This window comes from Agelaius phoeniceus, chromosome 20 (genome assembly GCF_051311805.1).
Source record: "Agelaius phoeniceus isolate bAgePho1 chromosome 20, bAgePho1.hap1, whole genome shotgun sequence".
NCBI lineage: Eukaryota > Metazoa > Chordata > Aves > Passeriformes > Icteridae > Agelaius > Agelaius phoeniceus.
Window position 1 is genome coordinate 2,939,534 of NC_135284.1, and position 23,341 is coordinate 2,962,874.

The following is a 23,341-nucleotide window of genomic DNA, read 5'->3' on the forward strand; positions in this document are numbered from 1 at the left end:
GCTTGGTGAAAACATCTTCATGTTTGGGCTGGGTTTATCCTTTGCTCTAAGCCATAAAACCCCTTCTAACTAACATAAAATACCCTTTGCCTCCTTGGTTATCCAGACTGGCTCAGCAATTCTTCTCTTCCATATCAAAACTTGCTTCCACTCTATTCCTTCATCAGACTCTACATTTAAAAATCTTTCTGCCATGCATCCATATCTGTGAGACTTCCTTGTCAAACTTTCATCCCTCCCAGCGGGAACTGTTGCATTTTGCTGTTGCATTTCCCTGCATTTTCAGTTCCACCTGGCAGGCAGTGGCCACCTGGGCTACCTGGCCTCCCTCCCAATTATTGGGGACAGAGACGTGGTTCAGGCTGATGATGAGGCAGCATTTTCTTACCCCGTGGGGCCCTACATGATCATGACCAAGTAAGTGGAATTCAAGAGATTTTTTTTTAGCCCCTCCTTGTGTCTGTTGCAATCACACAGCAAATTGTTGTACCAGTGCTTTGTTTGGGTGATTTCCCATATTTGTTCTGTATTTATTTCCTGCTTGCACCTTGTTTGCTGCTGTTTATTGATTAATATCTGAGTCACACTGATGGCTGAGAGGCCAAGAACAACCCACAAGCAATATTAACCCAATTAAGGCTGATTACTGATGGCAGTGTTTCAGTATTGATCTTTTTTTGTGGTGGGAAATACATTTAGGGTTGCACAGATTGTGTTGTTCAGCATTTAATCCTTGTAAATCTTTGTCCAGGATTTCCTCTGCATGACCTGTGCTGAAATGAGACTTGCAAGGGCAGGCTGAGCATTCATTTAAAACCTTGTAATTATTGGTAAAAATTGGTAAAAACACCAAAAATATGGTGTTTTCTAATTACCGTGTGTTAAGCAAGTGGTTGTGTCTCAGCTGACAAATTGGTGATTGAATCTCCCCAAAACTCTGATTTTTGTCACTGATGGCCTTTGGTGAAGGGAATTCCTTGTGGAAGGGGTGGGATTTTGGGCAGTGAACCTTTCCTGCTCCGTCAGCCTTCAGCAGGACGAGTTTATTTATTGTCAGTTTAATAGAGCAAAATTGAAATTCCTGACAGCGGGAGGCAGCACCAGAGCACCACAAAAAATAGCCATATAACTGGGGAAAAAAACCAAAAAAACAATAAAAAACCAAAAAAAAAGAGGGAAAACAGTGCTGGAAGCATCTGGTGCACATTGCTGTGGTTCTTTGCAGCCTGATGTGGGGAGGCAGCAGGGTGACAGTGAAGGAGCTGAGCTTGCAGCCCCAGCAGAGCAGCTGGAAACTGCGCCTGGCTGACCTGCTCCTGGCAGAGCAGCAGCACAGCAGGTGGGGCAGGAGCTGCTCTGGGGTGGGGGGAATGGGATTTACCTGGGGGGAATGGGGTTTACCTAGGAGGAATGGGATTTATCTAAGGAAGAATGGGATTTAACTCACAGGAATGGGATTTACCTTGTGGGAATGGGATTTACCTGGGAAGAATGGGATTTACCTGGGAGGAATGGGGTTTGCCTTGGGGGAATGGGATTTACCTCAGGGGAATGGGATTTACCTGGGAGGAATGGGATTTACCTTGGGGGAATGGGATTTACCTGGGAGGAATGGGATTTATCTAAGGAAGAATGGGATTTATCTGGGAAAAATGGGATTTAACTCACAGGAATGGGATTTACCTGGGAGGAATGGGGTTTACCTTGAGGGAATGGGATTTACCTTGTGGAAGAATGGGATTTACCTGGGAGGAATGGGGTTTACCTTGGGGGAATGGGATTTACCTCAGGGGAATGGGATTTACCTTGGGGAATGGGATTTACCTTGGGGGAATGGGATTTACCTGGGGAAGAATTGGATTTACCTGGGGGGAATGGGATTTACCTGAGGGGAATGGGATTTATCTAAGGAAGAATGGGATTTACCTGGGGAAGAATGGGATTTACCTGGGGGGAATGGGATTTATCTGGGGAAGAATGGGATTTATCTAAGGAAGAATGGGATTTATCTGGGAAAAATGGGATTTAACTCACAGGAATGGGATTTACCTTGGGGGAATGGGATTTACCTGGGAAGAATGGGATTTACCTGGGAGGAATGGGGTTTACCTTGAGGGAATGGGGTTTACCTGGGGGGAATGGGATTTACCTTGAGGGAATGGGGTTTACCTTGTGGGAATGGGATTTACCTGGGAGGAATGGGATTTACCTGGGAAGAATGGGATTTACCTTGAGGGAATGGGGTTTACCTTGAGGGAATGGGATTTACCTTGTGGAAGAATGGGATTTACCTGAGGGGAATGGGATTTACCTGGGAGGAATGGGGTTTACCTTGGGGGAATGGGATTTACCTCAGGGGAATGGGATTTACCTTGGGGAATGGGATTTACCTGGGGAAGAATGGGATTTACCTGGGGAAGAATGGGATTTATCTGGGAAGAATGGGATTTACCTGAGGGGAATGGGATTTACCTTGAGGAATGGGATCTACCTAGGAAGAATGGGATTTATCTGGGAAGAATGGGATTTACCTGAGGGGAATGGGATTTACCTTGTGGAAGAATGGGATTTACCTTGAGAGAATGGGGTTTATCTGGTGGGAATGGGGTTTACCTTGGGGGAATGGGATTTACCTGGGGAAGAATGGGATTTACCTGGGGGGAATGGGATTTACCTGACGGGAATGGGATTTACCTGAGGGGAATGGGATTTACCTGGGGAAGAATGGGATTTACCTGGGGGGAATGGGATTTATCTGGGAGGAATTGGATTTATCTAAGGAAGAATGGGATTTACCTGAGGGGAATGGGGTTTACCCCAGGGGAATGGGATTTGCCTCTCAGCAGCATTACCCTGGGGTTGCACATCTTCCCCAGATCAGAAATACAATTTTCTTCCCACTCCTGATCTTCTAAAATGGAATATTTCAGTTAAAAAAACACATTTACACTGAAATATATTCCAGCATTCATGCCATACAGATAAAAGCCCTCAGCAGGGCAGGGCTTCCCTTCTTTCATCTCAGATTTGTAAATTGGATTTTTGCCCTCCCCGTGCAGCAAACTCCGCCACCCTCACTTGCTGCAGCTGATGTCTGTCTGTCTGTCCTGTGACCTGGAGAGAACCCGTCTGGTCTATGAGAGGGTTCACTTTGGCTCTCTCTACAGCATCCTCCATGAAAGGGTAACTGCAATGCTTGCATTTTAAATAATAATTAAATAGTAATTCATCAGAAGTTTAGTGATTGCCATCTTTCCTCGAGAAGGCAGAATCCTCTGTGTGTATCTGAGTTTCTGGTTATTTTTCTTGTTCTTTAAATCAATTAGAAATTTTAATTAATTTTTTAAAATTTTAAATGTAATCAATATTTTAAAATAAATTAATCCATTAAAAATAGATTTAAAAATTTAATCAATTAAAAGTTAAATCAGTTTGGAAAAATTGGAAAATAAAATAGAATATTAAAAATTTGAATTTTTAATTCAAAAATTAATTTAAATTAATTTAATTAAAATTAATTTAATTCAAATGTCAAAAATTTGAATTAAATTTAAATGTAATCATTTTTTAAAAAATTAATCTATTTTAAAAAATTAAAAAATTAAATTAATATTAAAAATACTTAAAAATTAAAATTTAATCAGTTTAAAAAGTTTTAATCCATTTTAAAACTGAAAAAATTAAATTTAAAGGTTAAAAAAATTAGATTTTAAAAAAATTTAAATTTAATCAATTTTTTTAGAAAAATGTAGTCAATTTTAAAAAAATTTAAATCTGTGTTTTATTGTTATCATTTGATATTTTTCTCCTCTTTTTAAGATGTTGTTACTTACCTTATCATCGAGAACAAAAAATAAATTTCCTTTTTCCTCCAATAAATTTCCCTTGCTGCCTTCTCCACCAAACCATACCCACAAGAACCAACCCTAACTTTCCCTCAGCTCAAGTTTAACCCTGCAGCTTTGGTGGTTTTGGGGTTGTTTTTCGCAGCGAGCCGAGTTCCCAGTGCTGCAGACCGAGACCCTCCTGCACGTCCTGCTGCAGATCCTGGATGCGCTGAGGTTCCTGCACTGCCGGGGCTTCCTGCACCGCTCCCTCTCCTCCTTTGCCATCCAGATCGTGTCCTCGGGGGAGGGCAAGCTCTGCAACCTGGAGCACATGATAGAGAGGTGAGGAACCTCCTCAGGGCTGTTCTGAAATCGGGGTTGGGTCAGAACATTCCTCAGAATTCCTCTGGAAATTCCTCTGGAAATTCCTCTGGCCCCCCTGTGCCTCTGATTTAGACCTTGGAAAAAACAGCTACCAACCTTTAGATGAAGAATTACAAGTCAAGAGAGTTGAAGTAGAGTAATAGTTAGTCGGTGACAGGGTGAAAAAGAGATTTTTGGGGTTTTTCAGAATGGGGGTTCAGCTTCCTGCACCGCTCCCTCTCCTCCTTTGCCATCCAGATCGTGTCCTCAGGGAAGGGCAAGCTCTGGAACCTGGAGCACATGATAGAGAGGTGAGGAACCTCCTCAGGGCTGCTCTGAAATCGGGATTGTGTCAGAACCCAGGAAATCCCTCTGGAAATTCCTCTGGAAACTCCTCTGACCCCCCTGTGCCTCTGATTTAGCCCTTGGAAAAACCAGTTACCAACCTTTAGATGAAGAATTACAAGTCAAGAGAGTTTAAGGAGAATAATAGTTAGTTGGTTACGGGGTGAAAAAGAGATTTTTGGGGTTTTTTAGAATGGGGGTTCAGCTTCCTGCACCGCTCCCTCTCCTCCTTTGCCATCCAGATCGTAGATCTGATAGAGAGGTGAGGAACTTCCTCAGGTTTGCTCTGAAATGGGGGGGTTGTGTCAGAACCCAGGAAATTCCTCTGGAAATTCCTCTGGAAATTCCTCTGGAAATTCCTCTGGCTGCCCTGGAGGGCTCCAGCCCTGCTCAGAGCACAGAGCCCAAGACCTCCCTGTGCCTCTGATTTAGCCCTTGGAAAAAGCAGTTACCAACCTTTAGATGAAGAATTACAAGTCAAGAGAGTTTAAGGAGAATAATAGTTGGTTACGGGGTGAAAAAGAGATTTTTGGGTTTTTTTGGAATGGGGGTTCAGCTTCCTGCACCGCTCCCTCTCCTCCTTTGCCATCCAGATTGTGTCCTCAGGGGAGGGCAAGCTCTGCAACCTGGAGCACATGATAGAGAGGTGAGAAATGTCCTCAGGTTTGCTCTGAAATGGGGGGTGGGACATCCAGCCCCTCCTTGGACTGGTGGGAATTAAGTGCCACCAGTCAGATAAGGAGGATTTTTTTTCATCTCAGTATTACTGAAGTTGTCCCTTGGACACGTTGGAAAATAAAATTTTTTTTACAGGTTTTCTGTGTTTTATTCGTGGTCAGTGGTAAAGGGTTGTTTGGAAAGCTCCTGTTGGGAAAAGTTCTGCTTTTTTTAGGGTTTATTACATTTATTATTATTATTATTATTAGTAGTAGTAGTAGTAGTAGTATATTATTTATTATTATTTAATATTAATTTTATTATTTATTATTAATTTTATTATCATTATTATAATAATTATACTATCATATCATTATATTATCATTATTATCATTATTGTTATAATATTTTATTTCTATTTTATTTTTTATTCTTTTAGGTTTTTTTTTAATTGTAAAGTTGTTAAAGAATGTGTTGCTTTCCCCAGAAAATCTTTGCCAAAAGACATTTACTGCACATTTCTATTTGCATTTGCTGCAAATAATAATAACAATGATAACAATGATAACAATGATAATGATAATGATAATAATAATAATAATAATAATAATTATTATTATTATTATTATTATTATTATTATTATTATTATTATTATTATTATTATTATTATTATTATTATTATTATTATTATTATTATTTTACTTTATTTAAAAATTATTTGGGGGGGGATGTTAAGTCGTTAAAGGAGGTGTTGCTTTCCCCAGAAAATCTTTGCCAAAAGACATTTACTGCACATTTCTATTTGCATTTACTGCAAATATATATTAAAAAAAAAATTTTAAAATTATTTTAGGGAGGGATATTTTTGTAAAGTCCTTAAAGGAGGTGTTGCTTTCCCCGGAAAATCTGCCAAAAGACATTTACTGCACATTTCTATTTGCAGAAATGCCCTGAACCTTTTATGTACTAAACTAAAAGCTGTAGCACACTCAGGTGTTTAATTCCTACACATAACCCTTGCAGTTAAGTGTGTTCTGTGTCCTAATTTCCATTTTTCCCCTGTTGCAGCAAGGACAGTGGGGAGCACAGTGACCTGACCCGGATCCCTGTCCCAGCCCAGCTGTTCCGCTGGAGCTCCCCTGAGATCGTCCTGGGCAGGCCTGGCACGGTGAAATCTGACATTTACAGCTTCTGTGCAGTGCTGCAGGAGGCCCTGACAGGTCAGAGCTCAACTCTGGGCTGGGATGGTTCAGCTGGAAAAACAAACCAGGCAAAAAACCCAAATATTAATGACAATAATTGAGATTATTGGGAGCTCCTGTAAAATGTGACCAGAAAACTTAAAATTGTGTGGCTAAGGGATGAAATTGTTGGAGAAAGAAAGTGTTTTTCTGCTGTTTATTTTTCTTCTTCCTACCAGCACAGCAAAACATTCAATTAAGTCTTTTCACTGTTCAAAACCAGCTTGTGCTGCTTTTGTGTTTTTGATCTGTGTGATAACTTAGAGATAAGTTAATGCTACTGTGTTATTGTAGCTGTTATTACAGATAATGCCTGTTCTGCATTCACTCTGACTATTCTGACAGTGAAATGAGAGAAACAATTACCCTAAAAATTAATCCAAATGAAGAATCCAGAGCAGGGCTGTGTGCAGTGTCACTCTCCTCTGGATATTTCTGTCAGCTCCCTTGAAAGCACCCACTGTTGGAATAAGACAGGGAGGAGATGCCAGTGCTTGTTTTTAATTGTAAAATAGGGAATGGACAGGGAATAATGTGATTTTTTAATTTTATTACATTTTATTTTATCACTTTTTTTTTAAATTACATTAGGAAATGATGTATTTTTTTTTTTTTAATTAACATTAATGTGCAGCTGTTGATATAAAATCTGTACCTGTGTCTTGCAGAGAGCCCTCCCTGGAAAGGTGTGGAAGACTCAGCTGTTAAGCAGCTCATCCTTTCAGGGGAGCAGCTGCAAGCAGATGCCAGGCTTCCCCTGCTCTATTATGATGTTGTCAAGTCAGGGCTGGAACCCAAACAGAGGAACCGCTCCATGAAGCTTCAGGATATTCAATATGTCCTCAAAAATGACCTGAAGGTGATTTCCAGCACTCTGATCTTTGATATGTCCATTCAGATTCTGCTTCAGTCTAGAGGAGGTGACCCAGCACCCTCAGAGAAGCAGGCAGAGACACTGAACTGTCAAATGCAATTGTATTTTATTCCTTTTTTTGTTTTGTTTTACAGGACTTGGTTAAATCTGAAAGCGGCCGTGCTGGTGGAGTACCCAAAGCCCAGAGATCTGCTGTCCTTGCAGATGTCAACATCTGCTGGGCATCAGCTTTTAGCTTCCAGAAGAGAACAGTGGAAGTCCAGGAAAGAGAGATGAGCAAGGCTGGTGAGTTCCCTGGGGCAGGACGTCCTTCATGTGCTCCTCACAGCAGCCTGACAGAAATCCCAATTAAAATGGGAACACTCACAGATTTGTGATGTAGGTTAAAGACAGGAAGCAGCTGGTTTTGGGTTTTAACTGCCACTTAATGCAGACTCAGGACTCCAAATCTGTTTTGCTCAGGCAGAGTTTTCAGCAGAGGTGTCAAAAGCTGCTCTGGAATTCCCGAATTCCCAAAATTCTCCCCTCAACATGCAAAAGCAGCGGGGCCGTTGGATTTCTGGAGAAATGATTTCATGTTTCCAATTGAATTTTCCAGGTGGTTTTCCTGCCCCCAAGGACTCTGTTTTCCCCAAGGAGAGCAGTGCTGTGGTGCTGCAGGAGGCAGCAGAGCCCCCTGAGCAGGACAGAAGCCTCAGTGTCTGCTCTGAAGTGCAGCCAGGAGCTTCTCCCTGCAGCGAGAGCGATGTGGATGGGAGCCTGTGCAGCTTTGAGATGAATGAAATCCTGGCCAGTTACCCAGAGGATCCCCAAGATTTCCTGGAAGGAGGACCTGGGTCAGGCCAGGCTCCAAAGGATGCAGAAAGGCAGCAGGAGCAAGAGCAGAGCCACTGGGAGGCTGAGGAGGAAGGAGAATCCTCAGGGTCCAGCACAGGCTTCACTGGAGAGGAGGAGGAGGAGGAAGAGGAAGAAGAGGAGGAGGAGGAAGGAGAGGAAAGGGTGAGAGAAGCCCCTGGGCTGTGCCAGGTGAGAGGAGAGGCTGGCAGGAGGCTGAGCAGCCCCTCCCAGAGCGAGCAGCACATCAGCAGGTGCGTCCTGAACCTGAAGATCATGCAGAGCATGGTGCAGCAGGCTGGGCATTCCCTGGGCAGGACTGAGGAGAAACTGGACAGGCTGAAGGCCCTGGCAAGGCAGAGGAGGCTGCTCCAGCAGCTCAGGGTGAATCTGCTCCCCAAGGAAACTTCCAAAGGGAGACACTGGGATGGCTCTGATGCTGCTGCCCAAAACACCAACCAGGCTCTTTCTGGAGTTGATATTTTTTTACACCAGGCCGTGGCTCCACCATCCAGGGACTACATTCCACCTCCAATAACGTGTCAGGCTCCAGGCAGAGACAGCTTCCAGGCTGTTCCCAAGGCAGCCAAGGGAAGAGAGGCACTTCAGAATGAGAAGTGGAAGAGCCAAATTGCAGCCACCCATCGTGATCCGGGCTGCAGCGTGGGCAGGGGGCTGGATGGTGACGTGAGCCCAGACCAGGAGGTGAAGTGTTGGGCAGGGGCCTGGTTATCATTTCTGTCATCCTTGGCAGGGATGGGTGGTGACCAAGAGGAAGGATGAATCTGTCCTTTAAAATGTGCTTTAAATACAGGAATGAAGACAGCTCAGCAGTGCAATTGTGTTATTCCCTCTTTCTCTCCAGTCCTCCCAGGACAACACTGATCCAGGGGCTCAGGGTGGGGATAAAATCCAAGTCCTGCACTGAAATGGAGATGGGAATCTCAGGGAAAAGGGGAAATCTTTCTCTTCTTTCTCCTCTTCTCTCAGTGGAGAAATATTTCTGTTTGTGTTGAGGCCTAAGCTGTTATTGGGAAGGGCTTCTGGATCACTTTCATTATTAAATACATGGACCAAAGAGAAAGAGAGAAATCCAATTACATCTCTCTTGTCAGGATAATCTTGACTCATTCAGGTCCACTCATCCCCCTGGAAGTTCCATGTTTTGATTGTCTGCCTGCACCTGAAACCTGCTATCAATCCAGGGCAGAGCTTTTGCTGGAGCTGTCATCCTTTGCCCTGAGCAGAGCAGCTAAAATAAAACTCAGGGATTAAAGTTGGTGCTGTCCTGTTCTGAGGCTGCATCCCAGCCAGCTCAGGCAGTAATTAGCAGCAATTAGCAGAGTGCCCAGTGTGTGCTGAATCATGGCTTGTTGGACTCCTTTCAGCATTTCCTCCCACACGTGTCTGCAAGAAGCCAGAAAAAGTTCAACTTGCAGTGCCAGAGAGGAGCTGATTCACATCCTGCAGCAAGAAGGGAGGAGGAGAAGTGGTGAGTTTTGATCTTATTCATAGAAGAGTTAATTCTGACAGATTCATCTGCAGAGAGAGGCACATCAGGATCAAGGCTGGCATTAAATGTTCCTCAGGAAGGCAAAAGCCATCTGTGCAGAGAGGAGCCTGCTGTGAGTCATTGTCAGCTGCAGAGCTGCTGTGACAGGGCACTTTGTGTTAAAGAGTGCTGGTGAAAATGATTTCACATGCCTCTGGGATGGAGGTCAGTGGTCCAAAATGTACCAGTGCCCAAGGAGAGCAATCTGAGCAGATGTTAATGAAGGTGGTTCTCCTCTCTGGGCACAGCCTCCTTCAATTCCCAGAAGAAATGCTTTTTAATGCCATTTCTCTGTGGTTTTAAGCAGGAATGGAAAGCACATGTTGAAATTACCTGGCAAAACTTGTGCAGATTCATGTTGGAAAGAGGGGGACAGACAATTCTTTCAGTGTTTGGTCAAATCAGGAAAAACTGCTGCAGTTTTAAAATTAATCCACGATCCATTTGGATTAGAAAAAAACAGTTGGCAAAGGTTAGAACAGAAATATTCCATGGTCAGTGGAGGTCAGGGAGTGAACTCTGGTGGAAGAATCAGTGTCCAGGTGTGAAATTGTGATCCCCTCAATAAAACAATCCCCACATCTCCCATTGTGTGGGTTTGGAGCTGCAGCATCTGCAGCTCTGCTCTGAGATGTACAGCTTGTCTGGTTAATCTGGAATAAACCTAAATAATTATTATCTGTGCTTTCCAAGCTCCTGGCAGCTCAATCTGCTGGTTCTGCTGGGTTGTTAAAAGGCTGAGAGGCACACGTGCTCTAATTGATGTTAAAACAACTTGGAGCCTTTTCCTGGCTGGGGAATACTTGACACAATATGCTCAGGCTCTAAAATAGTTTGTGCATTTCATAATCATTTCTTGCAGGTGCCATTCAAAGCCAAGGGTGGAATTCTGCAGCAAAAAAAGCAGTGAGAAGAGGAAGGTGATGCAGTCAGGTTGGAGGAGTGAGTAAATCAGTGTTAAATCAGTGTTAAATCAGTGTTAAATCAGTGTTAAATCAGCATTAATATCAGAAATCTTGCTGCAGTGCAGTGCATTAAACTCAGCACACGAGGAAAGGTCTCTGTGCTTTAATTGCTGAAGATCTGTAAAGTTGTTCTTGTGTGGAATCCAAGTGAGTGGGATCCTGTGTCTTGCACATTCTGGGCATAAAACAATCCCAGGCACGTTGAGGTGGTTTGGTTTCTGGAGCTGGAGGGATTTCCAGCCTGGTTTTGGGCAGTGTGAGGATTCAGGGAGGGCAGGGATGGCAGTGCCCAGTGGATGGCAGCACGGGCATGGATAATAGAGAATCCAGCCAGCAAAACCTGTTCTGTAGAGACTTGTCCATATCAATTTGTGCAGGTTTTAAAATTTTAAAAAAATTTATTTCTATTTAAAATAAAAGGAAGCGTATAGCTCTTTTCATTACAAAGGCTGTGGTGCTGCCGGCTCTAACCTTTGCATTTCCAAATGCAAATTTTCCAAATTTCCACACTGCAGGCACAGTGAAGCACAGGGGATGCTCTCTGAAGGTCCAGATTCCAGGTGTGAAGTGGTAATTTCGGGGTGGGTGTTTTTTTTGTGCAGTTGAAGTCAAGCAGATGGCCAGGAGAGCGGCCTCGGGTCGGCTGGGGCTCAGCTGTCCCTACCCTGGCAGTGAATGCGGAGCTGAAAGCGCCCAGGAGATGCCCCAGGAGCAGGAGCAGCAGAGCTGTGGGTGGCAGCCAGGTGAGGCTGCTGAGCCCTGGGACAGTGAGGACAGGACTGACTCTGGGGACAGTGACCTGGAGCCTGCCCCCAGGACTTCCACCGCAGGTGAGGCTGGGACATGGTAAAATGCTCCGTTCTCTTCTTGTCCCCTTCCATTTCCATTCAGATCTCAGCTTCTGTGATTTTTTTTTTTTTTTTTTTTTTTTACAAGTTTTGTCCATTTTATCTTGCAGAGCTTTGCCCTCAGAGCAAGTCAGGCACTCCCTGATGGGCATAAATAGAGATAAGATGAGTATTAGGTGTTAATAGGTGGAGGGGATGAGCTTGGAGACCTTCATCATCACTGATTAATGTTATCAGCAGGAGAAACCCAAGGCTCTCAGACCCCTGAGAGTGCTATCACACTTTTATTCCTTCCAGTCTCACCACACAGCTGCTTTTACTGCAGCAGCTCAGTGGGTAAAGCTTTTCAAAAAGTTCTGGACAAAGGAAGAGGGCAAGGTTCCCCTGCTTAGATTAATTAACGAGGTGAGCATTTAAATGTCATTATTTCTCCGTGTTCCTGGCAGACAATTAGTGCCACTGTCTGGCTCTCATTGATATTCCAGCAGTGCCTCAGATCACTCACTTCACATCTCTTTTTTCTTTTTTTAATTTTTAGTTAATAATTTTGTTCCCTTCTGACATCCTAGGGAGGAGCTGCCAGTCCCCAGCACCAGATGAGCAAGCAGAGTCTGGAAAATCCATTCCTAAGAGCTCAGCCCTTCCTCAGCAAGCTGAGAATCTCTCTAGAGTATGTACAGAAACCCAGGGAGTTTAGTGGCAGCTGCTTATCCATGGGAAACTTTAGCCTGAGCTGATCTGAGTAACAATTCCCCTCCTCCTTCTTCCTCCTCTTTTTTTTTTGTTATTTTGTTTTATAAACCACCAAGGTAATGCAAGGAGCAGGAGGTGGGTTGAAAGTCAGGGAACAATTAAATAGATTTTCGGAGTTTCAGTGGTTTTTATTGGCTGAAATGTGTATTTTTTATTAATAGAGAGGGGAATAATTTCAGGTGATGATGTCTTTCACAGGGACATTCAAGGGAATTGCATTGTTCCCTTAATTCACCTCCTGATGTGACTGAAGAATTCTTCACTCCTGATTATTTCCTTCCTCCTGCTCTTGAGGGAAGGTCAGAACCAGAGGTAAAAATAACATTTTTTGGACATAAGTTACACAACATGTGGTTTAATTGTGCTCCCATTTGATTTGAAGAGAGCTGTGGAAAATGGGAGATTTTTTTTTTTCATTATTATTCTTTTCTTTCAAAACAGTACCTGCAAATAAAGATTTCAGTAAGAGTTAGCAAATTAATCTTCATTAATTTCTGGAAGACACAAAACTTTTCTGTTTTACTGCTAAATCCAGTCTGGGCTGTTTGCTGATGAGCTCCTGAAAAGTTTCTCTCTCCTCTCCCATTATTGGGAACATCATCCTGGGAGGGTTGTCCTGCCCTTTGCAGCTGCTCTGTCAAAAATTGAATTAAATTCTCTTTTTCCCCTTTCCAGACCTCAGATGCTGAGGGCAAAGCAGAAGATGTTTGTGCAGGATTTTTACAGAAATCACCTGCAGATGCAGCAATTCAGACTCCAGGTAAATGTCCTTTTTCTTGAAGCACTTCTGAGGCAGGGACATGGAGTTGTTGCATTGATATTTTTGCCAGCAGCTCTCCTGTCACGAGGCTGGACCTCCATTGCTCAGGCTCAGTTGATCTCTTATTCCAAAATTATTATTTCTGGGAGAGTTGAGGCCATTTAGGATTTCGGTTTGGGCATTGCAGTGCCTGAAATCATTTCAGATGCAGTGTTTATGTACTTGCTGTGTGTCAGTTAAAAAGCCAAAACAAAAACTTGTTTGAGACCTTTTTATTTTTACCCTGGGGCAAAGTTTAATCTTTTTATGCAACTTGCTGTGGTGCTGGAAACTGAATTAGAGTTGTATTTACACATTAATATTCTCATTGCTGGGAGGATCTTGGGCTTAAACCCAGTGAGAGCTGACAGAGAGTGTGTGCAGAATAATGGAAGAATCATTGTTTCCTTACTCTCTTGTCTCTTTTAGCTCAAATCTCTAAATGTTGTGATATTCCCAAGTGCTCCAGTGCCTGTCTGGCAGCTGTGCCATGTTTATGAAAATGCATCTTTAAAACACATTTGTCTCTCCGTAACAACAAAGGTCACAAGAACTCAGACAAAAAAAAAAAAAAAAAAGAAAAAAAATTAATAAAGTCACAATTTCCTGTTCAATGAGTTGGGTTGTTTTCTTTTGTGCTTGCAAAAGCCAATAACAGGGAACATTTGTTATTTGTATTCAGGAGGAAAAATACTATTCTGCAGCACAACACCACAGAGCAGTGGCAGAAACAAGCTGGGAGTGAATCAGCTGAGCCAAATGCCTGGAGCCAGGTAGAAAAACTCATTTTCATTGTTCCTTCAGGCATAAATTAGCTTTTAAAGTGTGCTCTCTTCATTAATTCTGCTTATATATCTAATATTCAAATAAGATGCCAGTGGTGGTTTTTAATGATTATCTACATAGCTCAGCTCCTTGCTAAGAAAATACAAAAAGGGATTTTCACAGGTCTCAAGGGATTTTGTCTTTTGCAGAGTTTGGTGGGGTTTTTTTTGCCTTAATGAGGGAGCTAAAATAGGAGGGGAAAGAAAAAAGCCATGTACATATCACAGTTCCTCTTCCACTGATAAACCACAGGCTGAAACAGAGCAAAGATAATTCAAATTAAAGCTTCAGTCATCTGCTTTAATTTTGGTTGTGGAGCTGAAGTGCCACGAAGATCCTGCCTTTCCCAACCCCATGGGATCAGCCCAGGAACGTTCAGGGGATCCTGCCTGGGGGTAACATCAGATTTGGCAGCCTCTGAAACCTTGGAGGTTTGGCTGGCTCCTCTGAAGAACAGGAGGGGTTTTTTGTCCTCCCCCATGAAATTTTATATTTTATATTTTATTTCATTAAATTTATATTATTATTGTATTAAATTTATATTATTAAATTTTATCTTATTACATTTATATTATTAAGATTTTATGTTTTACCAGCATGGTAAAATTTTACCAGAAGTTGGCTGTGACAGCCAGGGCTCCTCCCCACCCAGGAGCTGTTCCCTGGGCCTGAGGGAGGCACCAGCAGTGGAAATCACTTGGATTTGGGATAAAAAAAGAAGGGTTTTGGTTGCTCCCTTCACTTAGGAACTTTGGGCAGCAGGACAGAGGGGATGTTGCTCTCTGAGCATCTGCCTAATCCTCTTTGACCTTGTCACAATCTGAGACAGATCAAGGGGTGATGGAACAACGGAGTGGTGTGTATTCCCAGGTCTTGATTTATTTTATTTTATTAATTTCACCTGATTTTATTGATTTCACTTAATTTTATTAATTTCACTTTTGTTCTGAAGCTGCAGATGTCAATTCGAAGTTTTAACAAATCCTTAATCTGTTAAAAATGCCATTTTTCTCCTACCAGTCTCCACCTTCTAAGGTTTTAGGCAAGAAGTGTTTCTGAGCTGCAGTCTACCTCAGTGCTTAAACTTCCTGAGAGAAAGGAAACCAAATTTCTCTATTTCCATAATTTTCTGAGGCTGAATGTGACCTTTCCTCCCTCGTTTCAGCGTGGATGCAGCACAAGAAGCAACACTGTGGGAGCCACAGGAAGAATGCCAAGAAAAAGATGTGTAAGAGCCACATTTTATAGCAAAACTTCAGCAAATTGGTCATTAACTACAAAATTTTGTCAAGGGAGGTGGGACAGACCAAGAGAAAACTCTCCAGGCTATTGGGAGAGTATTTTCCTGTGAAAAGTTGTGAGATTGGTGTAAAAGAGTTGTCCTTAGTTGGGAATATTTTCATATTCAGAAGTAATTAACTTGGTGTTCATCTGGGTGTGCTTCTTCCCATGAAAGTGTGAGGATTCCTGGTTTCTTCTCTCCATATGGCACAGGGAAATAAAATCACTTTAAAGAGCAAATCGTTCCTGTGGAGCCAAATAAATTTTATTACAGAAATAGTCCTGTGATTTTCAGGGTGGAAAAAAAATCAGCGGAGTATGTTTGTGATTCAGCTAATGAGGTTAATTTATATTTACTGCTAATGGAGATTTGCATAAAATTACTGATTTACAGGAGGTGTCTGTTCTTTCCATGGCCTTTGAGGATGATGGAATCCAGGGTGTATCTCCCCAAAATTTGATCAATTTGGATTTAATTTTTTTTCACTTGGGGCTGTGTCAGTGCCTTCAGCAGTCTCAGTTTATCAGAGTCATTCTTTTAAATGCTCAATGCTCCCAGGGCCTACATTTAGTCTTAATTAATGGCTCATTAATTTTTGTTAACCCTTGAGGTTTTCCCTTGCCTTTGGGGATTTTTCTCTACCTTTTGGTTCACATTTGGAGTTCCTGCCCTTTCTGGAAGCAGCTTCCTGAGCTGGTTTTGTAGGAGGATTATTTAACACATCCTGGAAAGGAAGGGGAAGCAAATAATTAACCTTTTCTGCCTCTTTAACTTCCCTGAGGATGGTGATTTTGGGCCTCCCAAGATTCCTGTGGGGAGTTTCAAAGGGAACATCTCCCTCCATTCCAGCGAATTAGATAAGACTGCACGAAATTAAAATTTCAAGACCCTGAAAACAGCAGGATCTGGTGATTCACAGGTGCAGGAAGTGGCTATTCTAACTGTCAGAACATCTCTCAATAATTCAGATCAGTGGCAGATATTCAGGATTTGTCCAGCATCCCCTGTGAGCAGAACTTCCAGAGGGCTGTGGAGTGTAAAACACCTCGGCTGAGCCACGCTCCCACCAGTGTCAGCACCCCCCTGGGCTCAGGTAATGCAGGGAGGGGGGAAAAAGAGGATTCACAGGGAATTATTTCTCCTTTCTGCCGGGAATTTTTTAATGCAAAAATCATCAAGGTGAATCGTGAACCTCCATTTCTCTGTGCAGAAATGTCAGGCGTGCACAAGAAATGCTCTTGTTCCTGTTGGAAATCTCATTGTCCGAAGACACAGAATTGAAGGAGAATTTACAGGGACACAGCTGAAAAAATCACTGCCTGAAAGGCCTCTGGCAGCCTTCATAAATCAGAAATTAAGTAATTTAAATTTTAACTGATACATGTGGATTTTAGCATTTTAAAGGCAATTTAATAAGCATTCAGTATGTTTATAAGTTAAATAACATGATAAATGTTTGTTGAGCTGGAGTGCTAAAGAGCAACGAATTAACATTTGTGCTTAATTAATTTGGTGTAAGACAGTGGCTGGAATTTCTCAGCTGGCAAAGTTTTGTCTGAGGTGGAACTCCTGGGCTGTCAGTTTGGTCTTTTATGGGTAGAGTTTCTTTTGCAGGTACCAGTTCCCTTTAAAATTTTTTCTGCTTCTGTTGAAATGTGCTAAAGATACAAAAATTCCAAAAATAATTCTGAAGCTTCGCTATCTTTACTTTTTTTTTTCCTCTCTGTTTTTTCTTTAATTCTAGAGGAAAAATTTCCATTAGCCTTTGAGAAATACAAACAGTGCCGTGAATTTTCTTCAGATTCTTCCTTTTGTGGCTCTCAAGAGACCTCCTCCACAGTGTTCAAGACTTTCACCACAGCCTGGGAAGGGGAGAGGAGCATGGAAATTCCAGTGGTGGCTCCAAGAGTTTGCCCATTTGGACCAAAAGAACCTGTAAGTCAGAAAATAACTTACGCCAGGAGTTTCTATAAATATTCTTTGAGTGTTCTTTAAAAATATTTTTGACAATACTTTTATTAAAAAAGAAATGCAAGTAGAGAAGTGCTTGTAGGTCTTTGTGAGCATTTGGGAGTCGTGGCTCTGTGGATGAAGTGGCAAAAGTCCTGAATGATTTCAGGCACTGATTGCACAAAAATTTGGGTTCCCCTTGCTGGGGAATGTTGGCCTCTCTCCAAGTGGCCCTTCCCAGCCCTCCATCCCTCCCTGGCTGTTGGGAATTTCCAATTCCCAGCCTTTGGAATCTTGGCACTTCCCAGCCCTCCATCCCTCCCCGGCTGTTGGGAATTTCCACTTCCCAGCCTTTGGAATCCTGGATTTCACCGGAGTCCGGAATGGACTCGGCAAAAGTGAAAACCCGGACCAGATTATGACTGGAGTACAGAATGGACTCAGCAAAAGGAAAAACCCGGACCAGATTTCAGAATGGACTTGGCAAAAGGAAATACCTGGACCGGATTTTAGCTGGAGTCTGGAATGAACTCGGCAAATGGGAAAACCTGGAACAAATTATAGACAGAGTCTGGAATGGACTCAGCAAAAGAAAAAACCTGGACCGGATTTTTCCCAGAGTCTGGAATGGATTTGGCAAAGGCAAAAACCTGGGATGGATTCTGGCCGGAGTCTGGGATGGATTTGGCAAAAGGGTAAACCTGGACTGGATTTTGGCTGGAGTTCCAGTGGACTCAGCAAAAGGGAAAACCCAGACCAGATTCTGGCCAGAGTCTGGAATGGAGTCAGCAAAAGGGAAAACCCAGACTGGATTCCTGCCAGAGTCTGGAATGGAGTTGGCAAAAGGGAAAACCCAGACCAGATTCTGACCAGAGTCCAGAATGGACTCTGCCAAAGGTGGTTGGATTGAGCTCTTTGTTCAAAGCTTTTTTCTCCTTTTCCCGCACATTGAATGTGCCCAATCTCGCCAGCTTTGTTCAACCCCCTCCCTCTGGAGTGCAGAGTTTCCAAGGTCACCGCAGCCATTTCCACTGATCCTTTTGGCACTGAAGGTGTTCCTGAGCCACAGCATTATCTCAAATTGCCTTTGCAGACAGTTTTGTATAAAACAGTTGCCTTTTCACCTTTCTTGTTATTTCCACTGCTGGGGTTGTGGCTCAGAGCTGGAATCAGAGTTTTCTCATTGTGCAGCTGACCTGGCACAGGCAGGTCTGTGTCGTGCTGCTCCAGTGCCAGAACATTTGGAATTCATTAAATTCATTTACAGCCCTGAGTGGCTCTGCTGATGCTGTCACTTCATGTCCAAAATCTTATTCTAGAATTAAGTGCATATTGCCACTTTGAGGGTAGTGGAGATTTGCCTCTGCTTACAAATTTTTAATTTTGAGGGGCTTCTTCTGATGAACAGATGTGCCTGGCTTTAATAATGAAAGATCCCAAGCAGAGAATGGGAACTGAAGAAATCTTGGAACTGTCCAGTTAGAAAATTCCCATCCAATTGTCTGTTCAGAGTGTTAAAATAAAGATTATGTAGCTGATGATATCTCACAGCTAAAATATGACTGCACAGCAATCTAAGCAAAATTTTTGACACATCAGTCTTACTCTGTTTTCATATTCTGGACTGATTGGAAAGCTTAGTTTAAAATTTAATGGTCAGCTCAGGCTTTAATTAAAGGTTCTACCTAAATTTTGGATTTAGGATGTTGAAGGGGGGGATTGGAGATCAGCAGTTTTTCAATTTACCTTCTTGTATTTAATTCTGTTTGATCTCACTCAGGTTGGGTTGCCACCAGTTGCTTCATCCCTGAGGAACACCAGGCAGGCACCTGGTAAGTCTTTTATCCCAGCCCCAGCCAAAATAAATTGTTCAATAAACAGAGAAATGGATTTGAAAGGAAATTCAGCAGTCTATTAATTATTTTTCCTTTTTTTCCCCCATCTTTTTTTGCTCCTGGATGTCTCTTTTTAGAGGGATAAATAGCTGAGCACTCAAGCATGTACTGCTGGTGCTAATTAGGTTATGGATTTTGTGTTTGCACCTGCACACTAAGAACTCTGACCTCTAAATCAACCTCTGTTTGAAGTGTAAATATTCCTGGCCTCAGATTTCTGATACACCATTGAGAGCTGAATGTGCAAGTCTGGCTCCAAAATGATTTTTCCATTATGGAATTATTGAGGGAAATTTGATAAAATATGAATGAGCCAGGCTCGTGCAGGGTGTTAAATGAAATATGTAAGCAAGATGCTATCAGAGCGTAAGCCTATGTCACAGTTATTAAGGATTAATCACTGCTAATTAACTGGAATATTTTTTTCCCTCTGTCTCAGCGTTCTCAGAGGCATCTCCCCCCTCCACTGATGAGCTGCCTCCACCAGCCCAAGAGCTGCTGGATGAAATTGGTAAGAGCCACTTCACCCCAAACTGTGGGAGGCTTTCCAGCTGTGCTCAGTCAGGATTTCTCCCAAACCATTCACTGCCAAAATACACTGGAGCTTCCAAATTAGTTGCAGTCAATTATGAGGAAGATCAAGAGCTTAAATGATCAACAGCTTAAATAACTGGCAGTTCTTGAAGCCTCTGCATTTCTCTGAGTGGTTTCCTTGCTGCTGCTGACTTCCACTGAGTGCAGGTGGAGTTTAACACAGAGAGGAGTTTGGTGTACACTGAATTTTTCAAAGGTGTCCTGGAGCAATTTGTGTTCCCTATTAGAGGAGGCAGCTGCACCCCCCAGGTGTCTGTGCAGAGCTCAGTGATTTGCATTTCTTCTTGTGTTCACACACCTCTCCAGTCAGAAAATGTAAAAACTTTGTGTGATTTTCACTGGAGGGTGTTGGAGAAGAGTTTGCTTTGCTTATCCATCATTAAGCTCTTCCTAAATTAACACCAGACATTGGGATAATTAAAATGTCCATCCTGACTTTATTTCCTCATTCACCAGAACAAGAACCTGTGGAGATGCCATTAATGATGGTCAGGGGCAGCCTGTAGGTTAATATATAAAATAACTATAAATTATGAAATATAAATAATTATATTTATTAATATATATTATAATATCTTATATTGAGTATATATAACATATGTAATATATTATTATATATTATATATAGTACATATTTGACATAAGACATATTATATAATTATATTATTTTAATACATATAATTATAAATATTAGTAATTATAAACATTGATAAATATATAAATATATAATAATAAATTATATTTTATATAATGTGTATAAATATATAAATATTTATAATTTAGTATATATTATATTTATTATATATTATTATATATAATATATAGTACATATTATAAGACATAATATGATTATATTATTGTAATACATATAATTATAAATATAAGTAATTATAAACATTGTTAAATAAATAAATATTATATAAATATATATTTATATGTCTATAAATATATAAATATTTATAATTATATTATTATGTAATGTAATTATTGTAATAAGTATAATGTATTTATTACATTATATATTATAATATATATTATTTAAATTATATTTATTCAAAATATAATACAGAAATAGCTATAAATGTACAGGTTTTCCTCTAGGGATGGATGGATGAAGTTATATGGTATTTTAGTGTATAGGCAGCCTAGACCAATATGGAAATAATGCTGTTTTTAACAGAACACTTAAAGCAGCAAGATTCCATCACTCCAGGCTTGGAAGGGATGGGATTGCAAGACTCCGGAGTGCCAGTGAATGGTTGGTTGCTAACAGTCCCAATGTGGAGATTAAAAATAGAAAATTCCTTTTGCCTTGCTGCAAGCTGCCTCTGAGTCCCCGTCCCTGGCTGTTCAGCTGGAACAATAAACTGCAATTTTTAGCTTGGTGCCCCCACCAGTGTTTGCTGCCTTTCCCTGTGTGCTCCCTCCAAGGTCCACGGGGAGCTGCTGGGGGAGGTTTGCAGGTCTGAGCAGGAGAATGAATTTTCTGCTTTTATTGTGCCACTGGAGCCTGTGCTGTGTTCACACACAGGTGACAACACCCACAGGAGCAGACGTGCTGGGCAGGTGATGTCAAATCCATTCTGGGAGGGTGATTCACTTCAGAAAGTGGCCACTGCACCCTACCTGTTCATGTTCCTAATTCTCCAGCATGAAATAATGCCTCTGATTTCACAGAGGAAGAAAATAGCTTCCACTGGGGTAATGAATATTGTATTTCCTGCTCTGTTACAAAGACAGCAGAGTGGTGAATCTTTGTGCTGCTGCAAATGCAAATGGTGCTAAGTGGGAATCATTTTTAGATGTACAACAAGTCGTGTCAGAGGAGCAGAAAACCTAAATGTTTATCAGCTGGGCTTTTTTTTCCCTCCAGTGAGTCACAAAGTGAGCAGCAGTAAAAAATAAAGGCAGACAAAAAAAGGCAAAAGAAAAAAAAAAGAAAAAGGCAGAACATGAGTTAAGTCTGTAAAAAGCTAAATAACACAGTCACTTGAGAATGATGCTGGCACATGTTTGGTTGTCCTACAGCTTTGTAAAATCTTTTCCTGAGGGATGGAAGTTCATTGGAGCTTCTTGTTTTTAGGGGGAGAGGACTGCAGCAGGCTATTGCTGGCTGCTCAATCACTGTGGCTTTCTTGGATTTGCATAAAGCACAGATATTTCAGACTCCCATTTTTTGTGGCAGCCTCGTGCTTCCTGCTTATCACAGCCCAGCAGAAGGGGCTGAAATATTCCCCATTAGCCCAAACCTAAGTTTAACCCCATCACCAGGAATTTCCAGATGAGCAAGTTCACCATGGGGTGCCCTTCTCAGCCCTAAGCCCAATCCTAACCCTGATTTCTGTGGGGAACAGAATTTGCTGATAAATCTTTGAGGGAAAAACACTGGGTTTTGATAAATAGGCAAACCAAGCTGCCATCCTCAGGTTTCCCTTGGGTTTCTCTCCCATATCTGGGATTGGAAGGGGAAAGATTAAAGATTCATTTCCAAATGCATTTTTCATTTCAATGGGAAGCAAAATGTGGAGTCCTGTGAGTCTGGAAATGTGTTGGAGTGAAATATTTATCTGGGCCTTGCTGCTGGCCACCTTTGACTGCAGATAATGGGAATTTGTTCATCTGGTAGAAAATCAGGCCTGGCTGAGGAAAGAGTGACTGAGAAGTGGGCAACTGGAAATTGCCCAAGTGAAGCAAAGAAAACAACATTTTAATGTCTTTGTTTATCTTCCTTTGATACTAAAATCTTGCTGTTTATGTGAATAGCTCTTGATCAAGTTAAAATGGAAAACAGAGAGTCAGGAAAAGAATCTGAGAGAAATGAGAAGACAAATCAGAGTTTATGGACTAAGGAGTCATTTAATCTAGCAGAGGATACAGAAAGGTATGAAAAAGGATGGGAAGGCAAGTCTGGCTTTGAGTTACAAAGACTTAGAATTTTAACAAGATTCAATGCTTACAGAAAACTTTCAATCCCCTTATGACTGCTTTATTTGGAAATTTGCAGCATGACCCTTGTCACCATCACTTTGAAATCTTTTATTTACCAGAGCTCACTCCAGTCTGGATGATGTTTTGGAAAGAATGCTCCATGCAGTTCCTGGAGATGAGGAGATCCAAGAAGAGCCTCAGGGACACACTCTTGGGTGAGCTGATAATTTCTGTTTGTGTTCAAGGGTTTATTCTGTGTGCTGTGTACAGATCTGTGGAGGACTTTTCAGAAAATGGGCTGAGACTCCTTAGGGAGTGGAGTGCCAGGGAACTTGCCTGGAGACATGAATGTGAACTCTCCTACTAAATTGAGATGGAAAAGAATGCTTTGTTAATACAACTTCCTGTAGGTGGAAAGCAAATACTTCAACAGCCCTGAAAGGCAGTGCTTGGTCTTCACAGAAATCAGAGATAATTTGACAGAATGGGGGAATTTTTTGAGACAGAGAAAAATGTGCATTAAGAGAACAGAGTCATGAAAGCTCTTAATAAAGAAGAGTTTGTGAAAATGGTTGTGCTTTCATGGCAGTATATTAGGAAATTTGAAGAACATGGCAGAAGTCATTTAAGCATCATTTTAAGGAAAATATTCATATCCCAAATAACTGTTTTTTTTTCTTGGAACTAAAGATCAGAGCCCGATAACTCTGAACAGCTCCACAGTGAGTGCTCATAAGCCATCCCTAACTTCTGTCTCACAAAGGAAACTTGTTGGCATCAGAATGTTTGGCATCAGAATTTCCTATTT

The 23,341-nt window shown here is 41.7% G+C and overlaps 1 protein-coding gene across 1 annotated transcript in view; it reads left to right on the forward strand.

The window, feature by feature from the left end:
* The window catches only part of TEX14 (testis expressed 14, intercellular bridge forming factor), a 37,072-nt gene that overhangs the window by 12,760 nt on the left and 971 nt on the right, over positions 1-23,341 (forward strand). The window contains exons 6-28 of the mRNA XM_077188657.1: positions 287-417; positions 1,226-1,339; positions 3,060-3,183; positions 3,991-4,169; positions 6,262-6,413; positions 7,103-7,293; positions 7,443-7,593; positions 7,907-8,847; positions 9,531-9,634; positions 10,557-10,636; positions 11,262-11,489; positions 12,077-12,177; positions 12,459-12,572; positions 12,936-13,020; positions 13,742-13,832; positions 15,050-15,112; positions 16,135-16,259; positions 16,911-17,101; positions 18,897-18,948; positions 19,451-19,522; positions 20,786-20,863; positions 22,369-22,486; positions 22,653-22,748. Coding sequence (XP_077044772.1) covers positions 287-417; positions 1,226-1,339; positions 3,060-3,183; positions 3,991-4,169; positions 6,262-6,413; positions 7,103-7,293; positions 7,443-7,593; positions 7,907-8,847; positions 9,531-9,634; positions 10,557-10,636; positions 11,262-11,489; positions 12,077-12,177; positions 12,459-12,572; positions 12,936-13,020; positions 13,742-13,832; positions 15,050-15,112; positions 16,135-16,259; positions 16,911-17,101; positions 18,897-18,948; positions 19,451-19,522; positions 20,786-20,863; positions 22,369-22,486; positions 22,653-22,748 — 3,581 coding nt within the window. The remainder of the gene's footprint in view (positions 1-286; positions 418-1,225; positions 1,340-3,059; positions 3,184-3,990; positions 4,170-6,261; positions 6,414-7,102; positions 7,294-7,442; positions 7,594-7,906; positions 8,848-9,530; positions 9,635-10,556; positions 10,637-11,261; positions 11,490-12,076; positions 12,178-12,458; positions 12,573-12,935; positions 13,021-13,741; positions 13,833-15,049; positions 15,113-16,134; positions 16,260-16,910; positions 17,102-18,896; positions 18,949-19,450; positions 19,523-20,785; positions 20,864-22,368; positions 22,487-22,652; positions 22,749-23,341) is intronic.